Source organism: Acartia tonsa, chromosome 1, assembly GCF_053477335.1.
Source record: "Acartia tonsa isolate MP-2025a chromosome 1, ASM5347733v1, whole genome shotgun sequence".
Classification (NCBI taxonomy): Eukaryota; Metazoa; Arthropoda; class Copepoda; order Calanoida; family Acartiidae; genus Acartia; species Acartia tonsa.
Genome location: NC_137260.1, coordinates 50,574,127 through 50,596,225, shown reverse-complemented (window position 1 = coordinate 50,596,225; position 22,099 = coordinate 50,574,127). Strand labels below are relative to the sequence as shown.

Sequence of the window (22,099 nt, the reverse complement as noted above, 5' to 3'; positions counted from 1 at the left end):
GCCAGAAAATGGAAAAAAAACCGGTTTCCGGCTTCATAATTGCATCATCTCAGTATGAATCCCCCCTCTACTACCCTGGCTTTCATTTCCCCCTGGAGCAGGCAGTTTAGCTTACTTCCGTTTGCTGGTATAGATCAACAAAGTTTGAAAATCATGACAATTCAAAATACTCCATCTAACTTTTTTGTTTTTATAGTAAAGTCGCTGATTTTTTTCGTGAAATCTAATGTTTATTGACAAGTACATCTATATGTGAATTCGTTTTATTCAAATTATTATTTTTTATATGATTTTTTTACCGTTTTTTTACGCCCTATTATGACCCGGTTCGGCTTGGCCATACATACCCGAAAATTTTAAAACCCGGCTCGGTTTCGGTTTTTATTACCCGGTTTTAACTTTTCAACCAATAAAAATAACAATTAACGTCATTAGTAAGGGTTTGAGCCACCATAATAACCCTAGTAATCTCTATAGGTGTCACCCAATAGTTTTATAATCGTTTTCTGATATGTAACACCCAAATTTTATATGTTCTTTTTTTGTAGTGTGTGTCTTTTAAAACTTCGAGCAACGGGTTTTTTTACCCGAAAACGGCGGCACCTATAGCCGAAACACTAAATTTGAAATAAATCGCTTCGTATTATACTTGTAGCTCTTTAGATTACATGAGGTTGTGTAGTTTTCAATTACGGATCGTATCAAAGTTCTAAAAAGTGTTCATCTCACTTTTGGCGTTCAAAAATTACATTTTTCGATTTTTGGTCAAAATAACCGGGTTTATACAGGTCAACCGGGTTTTAAAACTGGGGGAAAGCACCAAAAACGGGTGTTAATGCCTGGTTGGTATTTATGGCCAAGCCGAACCGGGTTTTTTTGCAACTTTCCTGTGCACGCCACTAGAGCAAAACAAAAAAATACGAATTCCGTTTTGACCATTATAAAGCTTCCCTGAAACTTACAGCTCGATCGGCCCATAAAAGTGGCGCTCGGCACTAATGGGTTAAGTAATTTATGGCAAAAAGAATTGCAGTTATGGCATTACTGGAAGTCTGAATGAATAAACATGAACATCAACTGCTGAATTTTAATTTTAAAATGTTTCTTTTTACCTACAATCTTTCTTGAAAGTAAGTAGGTACATTACTGATGGCACAATTTTAGTTTCTCACGGTTTGTCCTTGTATGTGACCAAAAACAACAACAAAAAACCCCGCATTTTTCAATATTTGTATGATTGATGCAAGCTTATTTTTTCATTTATTTTATGAGAAACTCTCCCCCATTCTTTTAAAATTTAACAATAAATCTGACAATTTAACGTCCGCTCTACAAGAAATTTCTGAGTGAATGGATTATTGCTGAGTACCCCGGCCACATGTAAATATTCATCTTCTCCCCCGCAACAATCACAAACGCCGTCATTTACACGGGAAGATGGGATAGTTTCAGTCCGACCACCTGAAATATATTTAAATTTCAACTGTCTCAAGAATGTTTCTAAATATTGTGCACGCCCTTGGTTTTACGAGATCGTAACATAGTTGTTCTCCCATTATTATTTCATCGGAACCTCATTTCTAACCGTAGAATATACTTGTGTTTACCTAAATCTAGCCCACTTATGGTATATGAACTATGATTAAAACTTAAAAGGACATATCAGTAAAGAGTAAGGGGTATTTCAAACTTCACATGTTTGAAATGCTGTAGGCCTACCCTATATAATCAAATTTAGTAGGTAACTATAAGAAAATGCCAACCCTTGATATTTTTAAAAGTACCTACCTATAACACCAGTTTTACAGTGGAATGTACCGGCAGTACAAGCACTTGTGGAGGGTTCATCACTGCCGTCAGAACAGTCACAATAATCATCATTCAACCTAACATTACATTGTATTTAAAGTTTAGTATCTCAGTTTTGAAAAGTTTAGAGTTTATTTCAAAGCCTTTGAAAATTAAGCGTGTGATACACGTAAAATATATCAGGGTTAGGTAAAAAACAATAATAAGTTAGCCCCGGTTAGGTTATGATATCTCAGTCTTGAATCTAAAACTAAATAAGTAAATTCGATCACCTTCTATACCTAGGTAAGTTGTATTTTATGCCTATACATGTGAACAGTAACACTAAGATACTTAAGTACTTACTTATCAAATTCTATATATTCTTCTCCATCCAGACATCTGAATTGGCCAAATTCTGTTGGCAGATATTTATCTTGGTCTGTATCTTTAACTCCTAAAAATGAATAAATGGATTTATTATTACTTGGATCTTTCATCAGATTTTCATGTTCTCTAATAAAGTAAACCTTGTAGCTGGCTAAAATAACGATCTCCCCAATCCCCTCCCCTCTTACTGGATGAACGGCCAGTCCAATAAGTAGCAGCGGAAATAGCAACTTAAATTGACATTTTTCCCTGTCAAAATAACCCTTATATGTTTTGTACTATATGTACATTATAAATGTTCTAATTTTAAATGACTAGAGGCACACCCATGAGAAGCAAAGCAAGCTTGTAGCTAACTAAAATAACGATCTCCCCAATCCCCTCCCTTCTTAGTGGATGAACGGCCAGTCCAAAAAGTAGCAGCGGAAATAGCAACTTAAATTAACATTTTTCCCTGTCAAAATAACCCTTATATGTTTTGTACTATATGTACATTATAAATCAAATGTTCTTATTTTAGATGACCAGAGGCACACCCATGAGAAGCAGAGCAAGCCTAAATAAATTGTTTCATTCCTGATACCCCCCCTCCCTAAAAATTTTTCCCAATTGCTAAGTCTTGTACTTTCAGATAATACTAAAATGACAGAATCTTAAAGCTCAGGATTGAACAGTTTTTTTCACATCTTTTTCCTACACTTTAATATCTATTTAAGAACATAATGAGTAGATAGATGTGAAGCTACCTTACAAGAGCTTTAAGACTGCCAGAGGAATTATCTGATTAATGAGGTTAGACATTATCAGGAAATATTTATCCCTGACATGTTTATTCTACATTTAATCACGAATAGTAAGTAATCCTATTATATAAAGTACAGGGTTGTATATTCTGCACAAGATTTATTTTTTTTCCCCTGCTACAAATTTTTTTATTTTTCTTCCCCCCCTAGTTTTTTTCTCACCAAGTAGGAGGAAAATGGAAAAATATTTAAAGATTTCTATATTTTATTTATTTTATCCCTCTTACCACACATTTTTAAAAGTTTTTTTTTCACCAAGGAGGGGGGATGGAAAAAATGCTTTCAGTTTTCTTAATTTTTTCATTTTTTTCCCCTCCAACCACTTATTTTTTATTCCCCCCCCCCCCCCCTGAGCAGGGGATCCCATGTAGAATATACACCCCTGATAAAGTAGTAAGCGTTTTTTGTCTGTCCCGAAGGATCTCGCTAACCGCTGAACCGATATTGTTCTCCTTTACAGTGAACCTTCTCATAGGTCCTGGGAAGGTTTTAAACTAATTTTGGGAAGGGTGTGTCCTCCCCCCTCCTCTCAAAAAAAAAAATTTTTACTTACTCTTCTAAACTCAAATTTAAAATGGGATGAGGTCGACTATTCCCCCTCCTACTTTAAGTGCCCCAAGAGGCTTCTAGGGGCTTAGCCGCTAGTGTATAAATTAAAATATGTGCTAAGATTATTTTTACCTAAAATCATTCCTAACCCAGCAGCTGGTATCTTTGCTTTTTTCTTCCATGCCTTTCCAACTTTATTTCTGGCTCCATAATATTCATTTCCACTCTGGGAAGTTACCTGTAAAATTGTGAAATTTTCAGTATGAGTATTGAGTAATGCATTAAACTATTAAGATTAATGAATCATGATTTATGACGTGAATAAGAAGTTGTTACCTTCATTTTTGTTTATTACTTTAGGTCAGCTTAAATTTGGTCCCGTAGGGTTACGGCAACGCAGTCAAATGCCCTGCATTGCTAGGGTTCCCCGCAGAGCTGGGCACAAGATAAAAAAATAACCCTCCTTAATTCAAATTTAATTCAAAAAAAAAAGGGGGGGGGGTTCAGTGCTCGACAGGTACTTGGTTGAGAAAATCTATTTTCATGATCATAATTTTTACCTGACTTTCAGAGTTAAGTATGAATAAAAGGGTAAGTTGGACGGCCAAAACTAATCCAGCCAACAAAACTACAGACACTAAAACAAAAAGTATATCTTTAACCTCATGCATCAAATTATTATTATCATCAAATACCTACCCTACAAATTTTTTGCCTAAGGATGAATGCGTCTGATATCAAAAAGCATAAAACTTTCAAAAGAATTGGCCAGACATAAAAAAATGAATGTAACATGGCATAAAAAGCTAACAATCAAACAAACATTCTACGATGTATCATAGCCAAAAGTTACAATATAAAATTCCAGTTCTAATCATATAATCCTATATTACAACTAAGAAAATCCCACATTTTACAACATTAGACCTAAATTATTTTCTAGATCAAACTTCATACCTATTGGTCTTCTGAAAAGCCAGTAACGAACTGATATTTTTCTGTAGAATATCCATCTTTTTATGGTTCGAATCATGCCTCACAACAACATATTAACATTAACTATATTTCTAAAGTTATTCATCTGAAAAATTAAAATAAATGAATGACAAACTTATTATTTGTCAGTTACATAGTACCTATGCGTTCTCTAACTAGGAATTGATTTTATTTTGTATTTGAATTTTGAAACAATGTTTTAAATGCAATGTCATTTGATATCTTTCAAACACAGAACATGATAGAATTATTCTCAAATTACTTTTTAGCATTAGTTGGTATCTTTTGGACCTATCGAAGAAATCAGAAGAAAAACTTTATTTAATTTATAAACACCAGTATCATTTAGCGAAAATAATTTCTTTTTACTTTTAAAAACCTATTAGGTAATAAATCATATAATCTAATTTATCAATCATACATAAAAAAGGTACATTACATTAAATACATCATAACCGTGGTAGTTCAAAGAACTTCTGTTTGTTTTGTATACCTAAATTGTTTTTAAATGGTAACATTTCATTATTTTGGCTTTATGATGTAAGTATACTTAAGACAACATGATATATTATACATAAATATTAACTTATGTCTTGGGTCTAGGCTTCAGTTCATCAAAGCAGGAGCGCAGGAAAATACAATTCTTCTTCTGGGTGTTGTGGAACTCATGGCCCTTGCTCCAATCATACGAAACTGAGTAGGCAAATATCTGACCGTCCTTGTTGAATGCACACTTTGAGATGGGCTGTTCACATGCCTCGGAGGTCTTCAGTTTTGTTCTGGCGTCCTTGTCCCAGAAAGAGAACCTTCCGTCAGAGCCAACTGTCGCAAGGGTTCCATGAACTGGGTGGAAGGCGATATCGTTTACAGCATAAATGTCCTAGAAATATATATTCAGTTAGTTCTTTTTTTAATGTAATATAACAGGTCGTTGTAAAAACTAATAGGTACAACTTATCTATTTTTAGAAAATTGTACCTAATTAAGTTTTTAAGAGTATACTAATAGAAACAAAGCAAAATTTTTAAAGCCACTAACGTAACATCGTATGCTTCTGTGTTGGGCGCTTGACACTACTTATTAGAAAGATGAACTAATGACAGAGCCCCTCGTTTACAAAAGAACAGCCTAATGATTTCTATGATTAAAAGGAAAATTAATAGGTGTTACTTGCCTGGAAACCATTTACCGCACCATTGCTCCTGTGACATTTGAATGTGAAGTTGTCCTTTGGATTTGCTGGATTTACGTACTGAATAGCCACTCTACCTTCTACGCTTCCAATAGCGAATCCTAAAATTTGCAATGAATTAATCTTTGACTAACGTGATACCGAGTTACTTAACACTCACGCAATTTCCTTTTATTAATAACAAACCTGTGGGTGTTTTGTTTTTATCCCTGAAAATGGATACACATCTGTGCTGATACTTAAGAGGAGATTCAACCTTCTTAAACTCTTTTGGTCCACCTTCCAGCTGGTAAATAATGATACCACGTCCTGCTGTACCCACAACGGCCATAGGATAATCAACATCAGCACAATATGCACGTTCTGGCAGGTTGATACTCATCATAGGGTTGGGGGATCTTGTATCCCAGAACTTTAAGGTCTTGTCCCAACTGCAGGTCATAAGGGCTGAGTAGTTGCTTGCTTTTACCCATCTGCAAGCCTTAACTGGAGCTTGATGCTCAGCAACCTGACACATAATAGGTATTATTGAGAAAAGGAAAATCGGAGAAAATAATCATAACATTGTTCTGCGGACTTTTGTTCAATGCTAAATTTCTTTATTACATAGATACCATTTTTTTTTTATAAGCAATATGTACCTGAATAGCCTGGTTACTGGCAAGATCCCAGCATTTAACCTGTTTGTCACATGACGCCATGAAAACCTAAAACATTAGGTATAATATGATTAGGAAGTTACAACAATGAATTAAATGCATTTTGAGTTTTGTGTTATTTTAATGAAGTATCCAATATCATGACTTAGTTTAGGGTAGGCTGCTTTTAAAGAAATTACTATTCTACACTAAATAAGTAGTAAGTAATAACCGTTTATTCAAGCATACCTTAGACCCGTCATCATGCCAGCAAACGTCCAGAATCGGTCCCTGCATGGTCTGCTGAGCCTTGGGGATGGATTTACCAGTGTTGTCAATTTCCCAGCAACGCACATTGTTATCCCAAGATCCTAATATTAGGTAAAAAGAATCTTTTTATTTCTTAATCCTAAGGTTTTTTATGTTTGTTATGCCATTGAAATATAGCAAAACACTGAACATTTTTGAGTACTCAATTTGAAGATACTTTCACATTCCCAGGGTTTATATATTTATTTTTATTCCATTCTTGGTCTGATGTAAGTCTATTTTTCTGTCCCTAGACCAAGACCTTCGAAAATGCTAAGGGTTAAGTCGCTATTTAACGTAAAAGTATCACTATAGATAAATCATATGAGCGGGATATTATTTTATTTATACAATAGCCTTTATGTAGATATCAAATAAAAAAAATCAAAGTGGTAGTAATACACTGCATGATTAGACACAAACAAATGGAAATAAAAGTTAATTTTCTTTTAGATTATTTTCAATTGTGAGAGCAGTACCTAACGACGCGAAATAAACCAAATAAAATTAATATTAACCTGAGACTAGATAATTAGCTTGAATACTGGCTGGAGAGAATGCTAAGCTGGAAATGGAATCATCCGACGGATTTTCAATTTCATAATCTTTATTAGGGTTCGACGCAGAAGCTAAACAAGAAAAAAGATAAATAAATGTTAGGTCTAGTACCTACAGATTTCACGTTTCAGATTTCAAAATTATAGAGAAAAAAACTTACATGCCTGAACCTTTTGTAATAAAAGAATCAGCTTGTAAAGAGTTATTTTTTTTAAATGGAAAAACGTGTTCTAATAAGATTAATTTATTACAAAACATATCTAGCACATCTAACGAAATACGTTATAACTTAATTGCTCTATATATAGTAATCAAAATCTAAAATATATGCTTTTTTCAATTTAAAATGAATAATTACCGGCTGAATTTGCACTGAAACTCGCGTTATTTCCAAACGAGCTACTTCCGAATAACGCCATTTTACATACTAAAATAAATGGTTAAATTTAAGCAATCATTAATTCAACGTATATTTTTAATACAAAACCAGTAACTATAGCACTTTATCATTTTTAATGTCATATTTTAAGCATTTTTATTAGGTATTTCAATAAGTATTTACGAAAGTTGAAATAGAAGAAAACATGAACGAATTTTTATTATGAAGCGCTAATGCCGCGTACACGATATTCATAATATGTCGTCTTTGTATTTCATATAAGTATTTACGAAATTAATGACAAAGAAAATAAATAGAATATTAAATTAACAGAAAAGTAAATAAATACAAATGTTTTTATATTTCTTCAATGAAAAACCAACAAGAATTATGGGTTTAAATATATGTTTGTAGTGATAAAAGTACATTTATAAACTAATTGAAACTGCTGAAATCATGGCTTATTGAGGTAGGTGGATGAGGAGGAATTGGCAGAAAATAGCCAAAAACAAACCAAAGTCTTAATTCTATCAATGAGATATTCTAAAAATGTAATGCGACTAATGGGAAGCTTTCCAAAAATTGAAAACTCAGTTCAGTGGTTAAAATTTACTCAATGGACAAATAAAAATCCTTACCCCTTTAATTGATCGAAATTACAAAATAGGTTATTATAATGATTTCATTCAAAATTAGAAAATATTATAATATAGATAGTTTATTTAATAGAAAAAATATTCTATGTATATTTCTTAAAGTGTTAAATTTACGAAATAAAATATTGAAAGATAACAATAAATCTAAATAAATAATTTCATTGTCATGTAAAACATTCAGTAAGTGATAACAAGAATAAAGTAATCAAATATTATTTTTTCTTCTGAGTAAATATTGTGAAATGAAGAGAAAATTTATGATTTATGTGCTATCTGTTTTAGCAGGTACAAATTTAGAAATAAAATTGTCTGTCTTTGTGTATGAACGCTAAGATCTCGTAAATGACAAGACCAATCGTTACAAAGTTTTCAGGGATGTTTTACGTTGATCCAAGAAATATCTTACGCTATTGAAAGAGTGAGGGGATTGGGGTATGCCACTCATCTTCCCCCACAAAAAAATTCCGTCCCCAAAAAGAAAAAATGTGGAGGGGATTACCACTTCCATTTTTAGGGGTCCTTAGAGTTTTTAGGTGTTGCTACTAGTTGCAGCATAATAGTTCCATATCAAGTGTCAGACGTAGAGATTCTAAACATTAATCCGGACTTTACCTTTAATGCCAATTATATAAAATCCGGAAAACATAGATTTTTTTATTTTTACCAGTAAGTACATTTTAACATATTAACATATTGGCTTTTCACCTTATATCATTTGAAATTGTGCTCTATAATTGTCAATGTTCGTTTCTCCTACTCTCTTATTAGTTAATTGTTAAGTTATGATTTTATAGATGTTGTCATCCTTGTCTTATTTTAGCAATAGGAGGATTTTTATTTGGGTATGACACTGGCGTTGTTTCTGGAGCTATGGAGGTTATTGTAGGTGAATATAAGCATAACAACTCTTTGATGCATTTCAAAACCATATATTATTCAAAATTGTAAGGATTTCAGTATAAATGATAGTACAAGTACATATTTGACAAACAATATTAACTTTTGACCATTTTATTAGCCTTTATATTTTTAGCACAGGGAAGCTACTCTACAACTCACTTTATCTGTCCGTCCTGAAGGGTAAACGAGAAAAATCGTCAATAATTTTACAAGCACGAACTGCTGATTTATCTATTTATTATCGTCTAAAGCTCATTGTCCGTCTGACTCAGGCTGTCTGTAACGCTGTAGGACTGATTCACTTTCTGAATGGGATTGTCTTAGCTGCTGTTAAAAATAAAGGCGAAAAAAAGATTTTGTCTAAAACTTTATCAATTGATTAATCGAAACAAATTTTCTAATTTAGATGAGGACAATGGATTATTATCTGGGATGGAGTCAGACCTGCAAGATTTCTGGCATGAGGCTAATTCATTTTTCATCTTTTATATCAGTGTTATGATTTAGAGTAATTATAGTTTTAGATAGGGACTGGTAAAGAACTGATAAGGAACAACTTATATACAAATAAAGCAAAGATACAAATAAGACAAATTTCTATCGACTCCAAACATTAATTTAAGGAACACAGTAATAGTGTCTGACTCATTATGACGTAACAAAAAAAATTAGCCAATGAGAGGCCACTATAAATTTTACCATTGGTCAATAACGGCCTCTCATTGGCTAATTTTTTTTTGTTACGTCATAATCAGTCAGACACTATTACTGTGTTCTAATTTAAGGTGTAATAGACCATTTTAACATAGGACACTGCAGGTATAGGCCCTGAAGGGGTTAGGCATAGAAACACTCCCCCCCCTCTTCCCTTATTTTTTTATTTATTTTAAAAATAAGCGGGGGAGGGAAGGGGTGAGAGCAGTGCACTTTAGGCTCTTTGAGAGAGAGAACCGAATATTGCATATCTTATATTATTTTAATTTATTAGTCTTTGCGATTTGAAATAAGAAAAGAATTTGAATTTAGTTGATTGTTGCAAGCACAGTTGGAGCAGCTGCTATAGTAGCTTTGACCACTTCTGCATTCAATGAAAAGTTTGGAAGGTTGATATGTATCGTTTCACTGATTTTTGCTTTTGTTCTTATTGCATAATAGTTTATTGTTCTTTCTTCATCAAATACCTTGATTGCTTGTTTTTTTTGCTGTTACTTAGAGGTCAATTTAGCTTGAAGTGGTGAAATTAATGTAGTATGAAGTCAAAAATATTTCACTTTAAACTTTTCGCGAAAATCTTGGTCCCTTGTCCTTTATTAGTATACTTCTTGTATTTTACACTATTTCTGTATTTGAATAGTTTAGACTAATTAAATATTATAAAACTCAAACCACTCATTTGAAAATATTATGTTTTAGAAAAGTGACAATATTGGTATCCAGCTTAATATTTGTTCTTGGTAGTGTAGTTATGGCAGTAGCCAATGCTAAAGAGATCCTACTTGGTATGTAATCAACTCACTTGAATTTTTCCGTGGTTGATTATTATCAACAATCAAACATAATATATAATAGTTATTTAACGCATCGTATTATAGACAGCTTTCCACTGGTATTTATTTTATGATTTTTATTTTAATATTTATGGAAAATGGTGTGTAATTCGATGCTATACTTAGAGAAAATCACTCAAAAATCAGTTATGTGACGTCTTAAAAATGAGGGAGATGAGAAGAGAAGTGGGAAAGAAAACCCCTAAAAAAAAAGATGATTAATCCCTCATTTTTGTGACGTCACGTAGCTGATTTTTGAGTGGCTTTCTCCCCATACTATACATGATTTTTAAGTATGGCTGAGAACTGGCTCTAATTTACCTAATGTTAATCGGTTTAAAAGACATACATATAAACCGTATTCTTTAAAGATTCTCTTCACAGGCTGTTTCTAAGATCTTATTTTTTGTTATTTTTAGTGGGAAGAATTATAGTTGGCATAGCCATAGGATTGGCCTCTATGTCTGTTCCTGTTTATATCTCGGAAGCAGCTCCTCCTGAATTAAGAGGTTAGTAAGATTTTTATAAGCATATTTTTATGTAACATGTCTTTTTTTAAGCAGTTTTTTTTATTAGAGAAGCTACATTATTTAGATATCTTGTATGTGGCTCATTGCTCGGTAAATAGCATAAATCAAATATATATTAACCGGGATATGACGAGCAAAATAATTTTATGGGAATAGTATATCTTGTTTTGGTATGGCACTAGCACTTTTTATTCTCTTTCATTTCTTCTCTTGTTTCTACACTAATACACATATGTTTGTTTATTTATTTTCTAAAGTTTTCAACATTTTTTTGCTTCGTTTTTTCTATATTTCTCAATAATTAACCATATATTTTACTTGAAATTTGTATTTCCTTCCCTTACATTAGACTTAATCGCCCTTGTTTACAAATCTCTTCACTCTCCTTTTTTAATATTTAGGAATATTAACAGTATCATACAACACAATGGTTGTCTTTGGCCAATTGGTAGCTACAATTATATGTGGTTTGTTTGCTGAAGTAGATGGAGGTTGGAGATATATGTTAGGTAATTTCTAATCTTGTAGCATTAGAGTAAAACACTAGAGAAGGAAGGGGTCAAATGACTATATGTCCCCATAACAGGGACCATGTGCCGACTCTCAATGGGTCTTTGCAAATCAACCCTTAGTATGGGGAATATTAACACAGCCAAGTAGCAGAAAACAATTTGCTAGCTGACGGAAAAGGTCCAGGAAAAAGGGGGCAAGCAGTTATCTGTATAAACATCCATACTATAGATCTGTTCTTGTAGCATTTTGAATTATAAAAGGTCCAAAGAATGTTTTTTTTATGTATATTTGATAACAATAAATACAATACAATTTTTGGTTTCAGGTTTAGCGGCTGCACCTGCAGCTATCCAGTTTTTAGGTGAATAATCATAATTTTTACATTAAAAAAATATTTAATTTAATAGTTCAAAAATATGTTTTCTAACATTTTTATTAAATGAGAAAAAAATTTAAAATTTTAGTTATTATGTTGATATCAGTTGTAACCAACAACTGAATTAATTCGTAAACAGTAATTTAGCCATCCCACCTAACCCCCCACCCCTCCGCCCCTCCCAAAAAAATCAGCTAAAATTTGAAGCTCTTTACAGTACCTGTAAAAAATGACGCCATATAATACAAGTGACCACCAATAGCAGGTCAGTATACATTTTAATTGACCAATGGTAGGCCAGTATGACGTCATTTTTTATAAGCACTTTAAAAAGCTTCCTAAAATTCCTATAATTTTTCTTGAATTAATTAAGTTGTTGGTTATATCTATACCTGTGTTTATATTAGGATTTATATTTATGCCAAGATCTCCAAGATGGCTTGTTGGGAAAGGCAAGGTAATAACAATTCAATCAGAGGCGTGCAGAAGGGTGGAGGTGGATCTCTAGGTGTCCCTTCACCCCTCTACACCCCCTTGACAAGAGTCTACACCCCACTGATATTCCCTAAAACAGCCAAGAAGGGTGACATTTAATTTTTTGGCCTTTTATATGAAGATTGATCATGCATAACTACTTAAGAATTGTATGAAAACAGTGCTGCTTTTGAATATAATTGTGCTTGTCTTGTATTGACAGATAGAGGAAGCAAGAGAAGTGCTGCACCGTATTCGTAATGAGGGGGTTGAAGAGGAGCTCCAAGAAATACGGGATGCTGTTCAACAAGCTTCTCAACTGTTTGGGTTCAGGACTGCTCTAAAAAAGTAAATTTTTTTGTTCTTTGCAAAGCGAAGTTTTTCTTTGAATTATTTGTCTTGCCATCAAGAAATAATGACGCAATTCAGCTTGAAAAACTATTTCTCGTATTCATTCGAATCCGGTGGATAGGAACCGGTTCTCATGCATACAAAAAAATTTGTCTAGCATCGTATTATATCCAGCTTTCTACGAATATAGAAATGTACAATCATTGTACATTCTATATCCGCGGAAAGCCGTTTATAATACGATGAAAGAAATAACTATTATTGTTTTTGGAATTATCGTTTTTGGTGTTGTCTTGTGAAGTTAATCTTTTATGTTGAATTATCTAGTTGCTTTGCTCCTGGCCCAACAAGAAGGGCTCTAATGATTGGCTGCAGCCTGCAGGTTACAAAATTTTGTTAAACTATTAAAATCCAGTGTACTTTTATTTTATTGGGCAACGAGAGGCATCTAAACAGAGGGGGTAGGGGGAGGTTGCTATAAACCTTACTTTTTAATTGTTTTAGTATAAAACTGGCAATCCCCTCCCCAGCCCTAAAATATGTAGTTAAGGAGAGTTTACACAGACAGAAGAACACCCATTACTTTTTATACAAGGATTTATTTATAAGGCTATTGTTCGATTGGACGATATTTTCATAATTTGTGAAAAAATAACAATCTTAGTTAAAATCTTTGTTTTTAAGAAATATTCTTCAATTAAAAGGTGCAAGATCTATGCAAACTGTCATACTCAGGGAGTAAGGGAGGGGACAATGGATCGAATATTCAATTTTTAGGAGTGTCAGACTTTGGGGACTGGCTTAAAGGGAACATGCAAGAATTTAGCAGTTTCTAACCAATCTTGGGGACCAATTATGAATGACGTCACGCAAAATCATGCATAATCTCGCGGCAAACTAGCGCGTCAACAAAAAGATAAACAATAACAAGCAGACAGAATATTTTGATTTTGAAAATTATTTTGTAAATTGAATCATTACATTTTTTAAAAGCGAAGCTTTTCTATAATTATTAAAAGCGAAGCTTTTTTATAATTAGGATTGGTCCGTCCGTACGTCCGTCCGTCCGTCCGTCCGTCCGTAACGGATAGCTTTTTTCGTTAATTTAGACATGTTAGAATTGTCCTATCGATTTCAAATTTTGCATGGCGATTCTGTTAGTAGTTAGGTACGATTTAGAAAGCGTAGCAACTCTATAATCATTACCAAAATGTCCGTACGTTCATTTTAAACATATTGATTTTTTTTACTTTTTTAAATAGCTTTTTTCGTTAATTTAGACATGTTAGAATTGTCCTTTCGATTTAAAATTTTGCATGGTGATTCCTGTAATAGTTAGGTACGAGTTAGAAAGCGTAGCAACTCTATAATCATTACCAGAATATCCGTACGTCCATTTTAAACATGTTGATTTTTTTACATTTTTAACAACAAATTTGTATGTGACCTAATTATCCGATTGGTCTAATTTTTGGTATACTGATTCCTAGGACAACAAAGTACAATATCATAAGCAAAGCAACTCTATAATCAAGTCCTAAAAATGTAAATATGTCCATAATCATTATCATGTATAAAGCAGTTTTTCAACAAATTTACTTACAAGTTTGCTTTGACTCTTATACATTCGCATTCTGATTATTCAGTTCTGACATTATACAAGTGTTTATGTCCGTTTGTCCTTCCATTTCAGAGCTTCGCTTTTATGGATGTTGTCATCCTTGTTATATCTAATTCTTGTTTAATGTTAATTCATTCCGATTAGTGCGTTGTAGAAAGAAATTATATTAAGATTATTAGTTATTATGAGCAAAGCCTTCCTATAATTAGGTCCCGCACATTTGTACGTCCGTAACGGTTAGCTCTTTTCGTTACTTTAGACATGTAAGATGTTTCTTATTGATTTAATGTAAAGGCAAACGTTTTTTTTGTCTTTAGCTTAATATTTCTGTAATTAATGATCCGATTAATTTCAAAAGAAGGTGTATCAACTTTTTTTTTATAGCTTGCCGGTTCTTTTAGTAAGTAGTAGATGTAAAATTTTTCATAGAATTCAGATATGCAATCGGTTTTTTTGTAGACCTCTTATTTTTTAAGTAATTTAAGTTTTTTAAAAAAATAATTAAGTCGGTTTTAAGGTACTAAAACGCAACAAAATAAAAGAAGAAAATGGCCAGTAAGAACAAAAATAGTAAGATCTTTAATTTGACACCTTACTTTTAAAATTCTGTTGAGTAATTATTGAAAAAATCTATTTTTCTAACCTTGGTTTAATAAAAACTTTAGACCTAAATATTTTCTCAAACAGACATAAAAAACATGGGTTCATATATACCTTTAGAATCAGAAAAATATTACGAATCCATTGTAAGCAAAATTGAAAAAAAGTAAAAAAATTAAAAATTAAACAAATGGCCAATTGTATTTTTTGTTCAGGCAACACTATCGTCTTCCCTTTTTTACCCCCTCTTTACCCCCTTCCCATTTTTATACTCAATTCAAGAATTAAGACGTTGCCTGTACAATATAATATGATATTTTCATATAATTCCTTTTATTGTAGTTTATATACTATATTGTAAACTTTTTTTTCAATTTTGCTTACAATGAATTCGTAATATTTTTCTGATTCTAAAGGTATATATGAACCCATATTTTTTTACCTGTGAAATAATAAAATTAATGTCAAAGTTTTTATTCTCGTGGGTTTAAAAAAATCGATTTTTTCAATAATTACCTGACAGAATTGAAAAAGTAAGGTGTCAAATTAAAGATCTTACTATTTTTGTTCATAATGGCCATTTTCTTTCTTTTTTTTGTTGCATTTTAGTACCTTAAAATCGACTTAATTTTTTTTTTAAAACTTAAATTACTTAAAAAATAAGAGGTCTACAAAAAAACCGATTGCATATCTGAATTCTATGAAAAATTTTACATCTACTACTTACTAAAAGAACCGGCTAGCTATAAAAAAAAAAGTTGATACACCTTCTTTTAGGGAAAATTCACGAAGTCCTGAGTTGTTCAAGGTTTGTTTATCATTAAAATCTCAAGATGGTGTTATTTTATTTTTCTGTCCTGGATGCTAGGAGCGCAGCTACCAGTTATCCTAAGATATGTTACTTAAACCTTAAGATCTTTAAAATTAAGATGTACTTATGTTCTCAACTATTTTATTATGTAGTATGAAATTTTGACGCAAGGTATCTCATTTTTATTTCGTTAAATGAAATAACTTGAGTTAAAAGTTCTGTAGGAAGGTAATTGTTTTAGTAAGTTTTGTAATGTAATTATTTAAAGGCTTTTTCATGTCTAAGCTTTTTAATCAATACAATAAAAAAATTTGGGTAAAAGAAGTTGTAAAAGTAAAATGGTATGTTTCCTTAATTTTCCGAAGTTTAAATAATAACAATTATGGAAATGAATTGTAAACAAGGGATTTGATCTCTAGAATCTAAGGCTTGTAGTAAAGCATCAGTGTAAGGATGGTGCATTTCGAATTCAAAAAGTCAAAAATTTCCACTAAAGGTTGTTATATTGCAAATACTTGTTTAATCTGGAAATATCTGGGTTTTCAACCTTAAAGGGTCACAACTATAAAATTGAATTAACTGCCCATTGTCCCCTCCCTTACTCCCTGGTCATACTAGTTTGTGTTTAGTTATTTCAACAGCTGTCTGGCATCAATACCCTAATGTACTATGCTGCTACTATAGTCAGAATGGCAGGTATCTTGTTTCAGTGTAACTCAAGTTTCATATATTCTTGATCCTTGAAAGACCCAAAATGCAATCTAAGGGATAAGACAATGGCCGATAAATCGAAATACATCCTCAATGATGATCCACAAAATTATCCATTCTGTAGATCAAAATTATTGGTTGAAACTTTTGACACCCAACTGAACCAACCAATCAAAATTTAATAAAAGTCTCCAAAGTTGTTAAGCCAACCAATAATAAAAGGAAATTTTAAAACTTTGGACAGCCCAATGTTCCCTCCGTCCCTGCCTAAAATTTTATCAAATAACAGGTTAAAATTAGTGTTGTGACCTAAAGAAAACGTTTAGCACAAGAAATGCAAAAGAATTTCATTGCTAACTTGTTGTGTTTGGCACAACCTACTTGACTTAAATTTCAAAATTTCCAGGTATAGGATCGGCCGCGTCTGCTATCTGGATATCAGCTGGAATCGGATCCTTGTACTTCCTGGCCTGCTTTATAGGAATATTTTGTATTGAACGTCTGGGCAGAAGAAAGTTGATTTTGTTTTCTTTAGGTAAATTTTGTAATTTTAATTCATAATCAATATTTTTTGGTGCACGGAACCCTCCCCTCCCCCCCCCCTCCTTATTTTTGAAATAAATATTTGTCCTCATCAATGAACTTTTAGGAATAACGCCGTATCTTTTATTATAATTATAATATACAATCATTTTTGGTTTGGAAAGCCCATTTAAATATTAAGATAAAAAATCTATAAACTATTTTGATCATTATCTCGAGTATTTGCAATCTTTTGTCGAATGTTTTTCCTTATTTTTGTAAATAAATTTTAGGTGGAGTGTTGATATCCTTGGTTATCATTGGGGTTGGCTTCCAGCTTTCAGATGATAATTCACCTTCAGGTAAAAAATCAGTAGAAGAGTAACATCTCTAAAATATCTCGTAAACGGTTCTAGAACGATCATTTCACAATTTCCAATTTTTTCTTTATTTAGAAAAATAAAAGTAGAGTGTTGGTACACTCCAACCTCCCCTTGAAGCTACTGGCAAAGCTAATATTTAAAAAAATAACTTTTTGTAAAGAGTCATTTTCCATACAATCTAAAAAAATAAAATTGTACATATTTATAGGAGTGGAACAAGTGGGAATAGGGCCATGTGGACATTTTACATCCTGTAAAACATGCCTCGAGAACGAATGCAATTTTTGCTCTACAGGTTTTTCATTTTGGTATCAAAGCTACTCTGTAATTCTAATTTCATCTCTTTAGTTAGTTACGTTATGTTACATTCGTTTCTGTTTAACAATGGAGAAAAATGTTTGAAATTTATTGAATATTATCATGACTGACTTATAACTTACTTTGTCGGCTCGTTCATCAATTTTCCATTTTGAGTTGAAGACGAATTTGCTGCTTGTAAAGAAGGTATAAACATAACTCACTTTATCCGACAACCAGTCTTTCAAGTTATATTATTATTTTTTTTTAGCAAATGGTCATGCTTTTTGTTTTGGTAACTTGAATGTCTCCTCTTGTCCTGTGGATGGTTCTGATATTTATGATGATTATTGTCCAACTAAGTCTGTCTATTCGTGGACAATTATTACAGGTTCAATATCTTTTATTCAAAGTAAAATAGCCTAAAATCCATTTCGGTCTATTGCGAAGATCTTTGTAATTAGTGAAACAATTCAAACAAATATAAGTTGTGTTTCTATAACTCTCATTCGGCTAAATTACCAGACAAGGAAAAGACATGGTTGATTTAAATGATAATATAAATCAACCCCTAAAAAATTTACACAGAAAATTTGAAGGCAATATTTATTTGTCGTCCATTTTTCTATCATTTGACCAGCGTCGCCGGCCATAAAGACAGTCACATAAATATCCTACTACTTTAGATTAACCAGATCGAAATTAAATGTGTTAAGGTCTGGCATTGTATCTGATATTTTTTGCTGCTGGCATGGCTCCTATTCCTTGGACAATCAACTCCGAGATTTATCCCATCTGGGCAAGATCCTTTGCTACATCAAGTAAGAATTTCACTTTGAATGTATACTTTTTTATTAAGTGACAGGCAGAGGCAGACATATGTAAGCAACTCTTATATAATTTCGCAACCTTAGCTGCCTGCAAGAATTATATAATCTGCAAGTCACATTTCCGCGTAGTCACAGTAAAGAAACACTAGCTCCAAATCTGCACAGTTCTTAAAAAACATAGACTAGTATATTGCCTTATTTAAATAGATTACATTTTCCTAAATGAACACAAAAAATAGAACTTTATAAAATTTAAATATACAAAACTATTATTAGGAAAATAGTCAGGACATGCAAAAGATTTCATTTTTTGTTTATTTTAGTGTCTACGGGAACAAATTGGACTTTTAATTTGATCATTTCTATTTCATTCCTAAGGTAAGATTAATTTATTTAAGCAATATTTAAGATTTAATATTTTACATTCGAATAAATTAAGGGTGATAACTATTGAAATTCTTTTATAGACAGGTTTTCCACTGATACGAAAAAAAAAATTGTAGGATAAATTCCTTTTTTATTGGCCCAATGTGCCCGAAGTCCTAGGAAAACAAGAATGGTATTTAATTTACATTTTGTGGAAAATCTTAAATTTCTAATGTTTAGAAACGGTTTTAATCCAACAGAATTAAACTGACAGGGTTAATAATAGGATTATTTTAATAATAATTATCTCTTTTAAAAAGAAAAAAAGATTCGTAGTAATTAATCATTAAAGACAGCAATATTTTCATGTGTTATATTCTTATTTTAGTTTGACAACTGCTTTAACTCGAGCAGGAGCCTTCTACCTCTATGCTGGAATAGCAGCCATTGGCTGGATACTTTTCTTTCTGGTAAGCTAATATCCTTCTATCTCTATACTGGAATAGCAGCTGTTGGCTGGATACTTTTCTTTCTGGTAAGCTAATATCCTTTTATATCTATACTGAAATAGCAGCCATTAGCTGGATACTTTTCTTTCTGGTAAGCTATTATACTTCTACCTCTATGCTGGAATAGCAGCCATTGGCTGGATACTTATCTTTCTGGTAAGATAATATCCGTTTACCTTTATCGTGATATAGCAGCCATTGGTTTGATACTTTTCTTTCTGGTAAGATAACATCCGTTTACCAATATCCTGGAATAGCAGCCATTGGTTAGATACATTACTTTCTAGTAAAATAATATCCGTTTACCAATATCCTGGAATAGTAGCCATATTGGTTTGATACTTTTATTTCTGGTAAGCTAATATCCTTCTATCTCTATACTGGAATAGCAGCCATTGCATTGGTTGGATACTTTTCTTTCTGGTAAGCTAATATCCTTTTACATTTATCCTAATATAGCAGCAATTGTATGATACTTTTCTTTCTGGTAAGCTTACATACTTCTACCTATATGCTAGAATAACAGCCATTGGCTTATGAGACTATTAGACAAACTATAGAATAAAGTTGTCCAAAAATCTGACTATTAAAGAGTATTTAAATAATAACGTTTTTTTTCATACTTTTTAAAATTTTTATAATTTGTTTATTGTTAAGGTATTACCAGAAACTAAAGGAGTAACTTTGGAACAAATGGAAACACTCTTCTCTGGTCCTATCCTTGTACATAAAAAGAAATTATAAAATTATTCTTTAGATTAATTTTATAAAAAAAATATTTGTTGGATTGTAATAAAATTTTTCAAACCCTTAGTAAAAGTAAATAAATATGTGTTAAATACTTTATTTTTAAAATCATGGGTTAATTCTGTTTCATTGTAGGGGAACGTTCAATCAAATTCCGGTGTTTCCCTCAAAGTGGATAAAAATTGAAAATTTGGAACCCTATATCTCTTTAGTAGAGAAGTTACTTTATAATTTACTTTTGTCTGACCGTCAGTCAGTCCGTAAATAATTATTGATCCTATAAATTGTTTTTTGTTCTGTCGTTAATGCCTCAAAAGACAAAAGTACTTATTTTTGAAATATTTCATGAATTCATTGATTATTATTTAAATACTTAATGTCTCTTTTTTATATTTTAAAGGAATTTTAATATATCAAATATAATTCTTTTTGTCCATTTGTCCATAATTTTCTTGTTTAGAGCCTTACTACTTATGGATTTTGCCATTCTTGTTATTAAAACCTTTCTTTTATTTATAAACAAAAATAGATTAAAATAATTTTCCTTGTTTCATATTATGATATGCAAAATTAAACATTGAGTTACACAAATATCAAACTATAAATATATCCAAAGTCATTTACAAGACCCTAAAATAGAATCATATCCTTTTAGGGCCTCTAGATAAAGTTGATAAGGTTGTTACTATGCCTCGAAAATATCTATTTATAGTTCATTTTCTTTTGTGTTGGTTTTTTAATGGCAGACGATTGCTAAATTTAAATAAACATGGAAAACAATGTTTTAGAATGAAGGTAAAGTATCTCATAAAGAATTAACATTTATAAATTAAATGTCTATCAACAAGGATAATACTGTTCATGGAGCCAAAAATATACACATACACGAAAAAATACACACAGAATTACATAAAAGTAACAGGATGTCTATCTGTAGCAAATGATTTCGCTAACTTGCTCCTCCGATTTGCTTTTTTTACAGCAAAGCTTCTTTTATGTCAGGGAAGGTTTATGTTTATTTTAGGGGGGGGGGGGGGGGGGTAACTCCAAACCTAAGAAAAATTGCACCTAGCAATTAGAAAATATACCCCCCAAAATGATTTTTGAAATTTTTCTTTTTAAAACTAACATTGAGAGTTGTCAAATTCACCCCTGTCCCTTCCTTGAGTGTCCCTAGAGGCATCTAAGGGAGTATCCGATAGTATGTAATAAAGTGCATAATGCAACATACAATAAGCCATAGTTAAAGAAATCTACAAAATATTTAGACCAATATCTTTTACAGAGTTGCATCAGTTGCAGACGAAATCAGGCGTCAAATTTGTGAAAATCAACAACTGATCTTCAAATAATTTTAATCAGCCGTAAAAAGGTGTTCGGTGTTAAACGCCCTTCCTTGACATTTGGCTACAAACATTTAATTTGCTGCCGCAATCTAGCCTAGCATTCTAACCCTTCTTTGATAACATATTTGCGCACTGATAAGTTCTAGACTTTCTAAAATAGTTTCAGATATATCTTTCTTTACAACAAAAATATATTTCTAATAATAGCCTTTCCAATTTTGGGACTCAATAGACAATAATTCGAATGTCTCAAAGTTAAATACTCAGTTCATTGTGAAATCTTGAACCGAGAGAACATGAAAAATATTTAGGAATCTTAAAAAAGAACAAAAAAACAGGAACGACATTTTACAAAGTTCAATGATATTTGCAAATAATTTGTGTATGCCTAATGACAGGCATGATAT

General features: G+C 31.9%; 3 protein-coding genes across 3 annotated transcripts; 1 reads left to right on the top strand and 2 right to left on the bottom strand.

The window, feature by feature from the left end:
• Positions 1–1,008: 1,008 nt before the first annotated feature.
• On the bottom strand, positions 1,009–4,632 carry LOC145323196 (uncharacterized). The gene is made up of 6 exons (XM_080165642.1): positions 4,488–4,632; positions 4,091–4,167; positions 3,663–3,768; positions 2,155–2,245; positions 1,789–1,886; positions 1,009–1,461 (listed from the first exon to the last, which is right to left on the bottom strand). Exons 1-6 carry the CDS (start codon positions 4,561–4,563, stop codon positions 1,298–1,300), a joined length of 612 nt encoding a protein of 203 aa, XP_080021768.1. The 5' UTR covers positions 4,564–4,632; the 3' UTR covers positions 1,009–1,297.
• On the bottom strand, positions 4,611–7,817 carry Rae1 (ribonucleic acid export 1). Its single transcript, XM_080165626.1, has 7 exons — positions 7,582–7,817; positions 7,184–7,294; positions 6,606–6,727; positions 6,360–6,425; positions 5,905–6,226; positions 5,701–5,819; positions 4,611–5,406 (listed from the first exon to the last, which is right to left on the bottom strand). Exons 1-7 carry the CDS (start codon positions 7,640–7,642, stop codon positions 5,113–5,115), a joined length of 1,095 nt encoding a protein of 364 aa, XP_080021752.1. The 5' UTR covers positions 7,643–7,817; the 3' UTR covers positions 4,611–5,112.
• A 601-nt stretch (positions 7,818–8,418) lies between these two features.
• On the top strand, positions 8,419–20,455 carry LOC145323187 (proton myo-inositol cotransporter-like). Its single transcript, XM_080165595.1, has 20 exons — positions 8,419–8,543; positions 9,079–9,144; positions 9,565–9,623; positions 10,185–10,261; positions 10,572–10,657; positions 11,125–11,214; positions 11,637–11,744; positions 12,074–12,109; positions 12,532–12,581; positions 12,822–12,946; positions 13,277–13,331; positions 16,611–16,677; positions 17,099–17,227; positions 17,508–17,576; positions 17,806–17,892; positions 18,166–18,285; positions 18,611–18,715; positions 19,048–19,102; positions 19,479–19,560; positions 20,257–20,455. Exons 1-20 carry the CDS (start codon positions 8,501–8,503, stop codon positions 20,341–20,343), a joined length of 1,596 nt encoding a protein of 531 aa, XP_080021721.1. The 5' UTR covers positions 8,419–8,500; the 3' UTR covers positions 20,344–20,455.
• Positions 20,456–22,099: the final 1,644 nt, after the last annotated feature.

Bases quoted from the DNA above. Each gene is read 5' to 3' on its own strand.
- LOC145323187 (XM_080165595.1), top strand. From the start codon at position 8,501: ATGAAGAGAAAATTTATGATTTATGTGCTATCTGTTTTAGCAG. The intron at 13,332-16,610 runs GTTACAAAATTT...GTTTGTGTTTAG, and splicing joins TGATTGGCTGCAGCCTGCAG to TTATTTCAACAGCTGTCTGG. The intron at 19,561-20,256 runs GTAAGCTAATAT...TTTATTGTTAAG, and splicing joins GCTGGATACTTTTCTTTCTG to GTATTACCAGAAACTAAAGG.
- Rae1 (XM_080165626.1), bottom strand. From the start codon at position 7,642: ATGGCGTTATTCGGAAGTAGCTCGTTTGGAAATAACGCGAGTTTCAGT. The intron at 6,426-6,605 runs GTATGCTTGAAT...CTAATGTTTTAG, and splicing joins GGCATGATGACGGGTCTAAG to GTTTTCATGGCGTCATGTGA. The intron at 5,820-5,904 runs GTTTGTTATTAA...TGCAAATTTTAG, and splicing joins TAAAAACAAAACACCCACAG to GATTCGCTATTGGAAGCGTA.
- LOC145323196 (XM_080165642.1), bottom strand. From the start codon at position 4,563: ATGATTCGAACCATAAAAAGATGGATATTCTACAGAAAAATATCAGTT. The intron at 4,168-4,487 runs GTATGAAGTTTG...TTTTTGTTTTAG, and splicing joins GCTTTTCAGAAGACCAATAG to TGTCTGTAGTTTTGTTGGCT. The intron at 3,769-4,090 runs GTAAAAATTATG...ACAATTTTACAG, and splicing joins TACTTAACTCTGAAAGTCAG to GTAACTTCCCAGAGTGGAAA.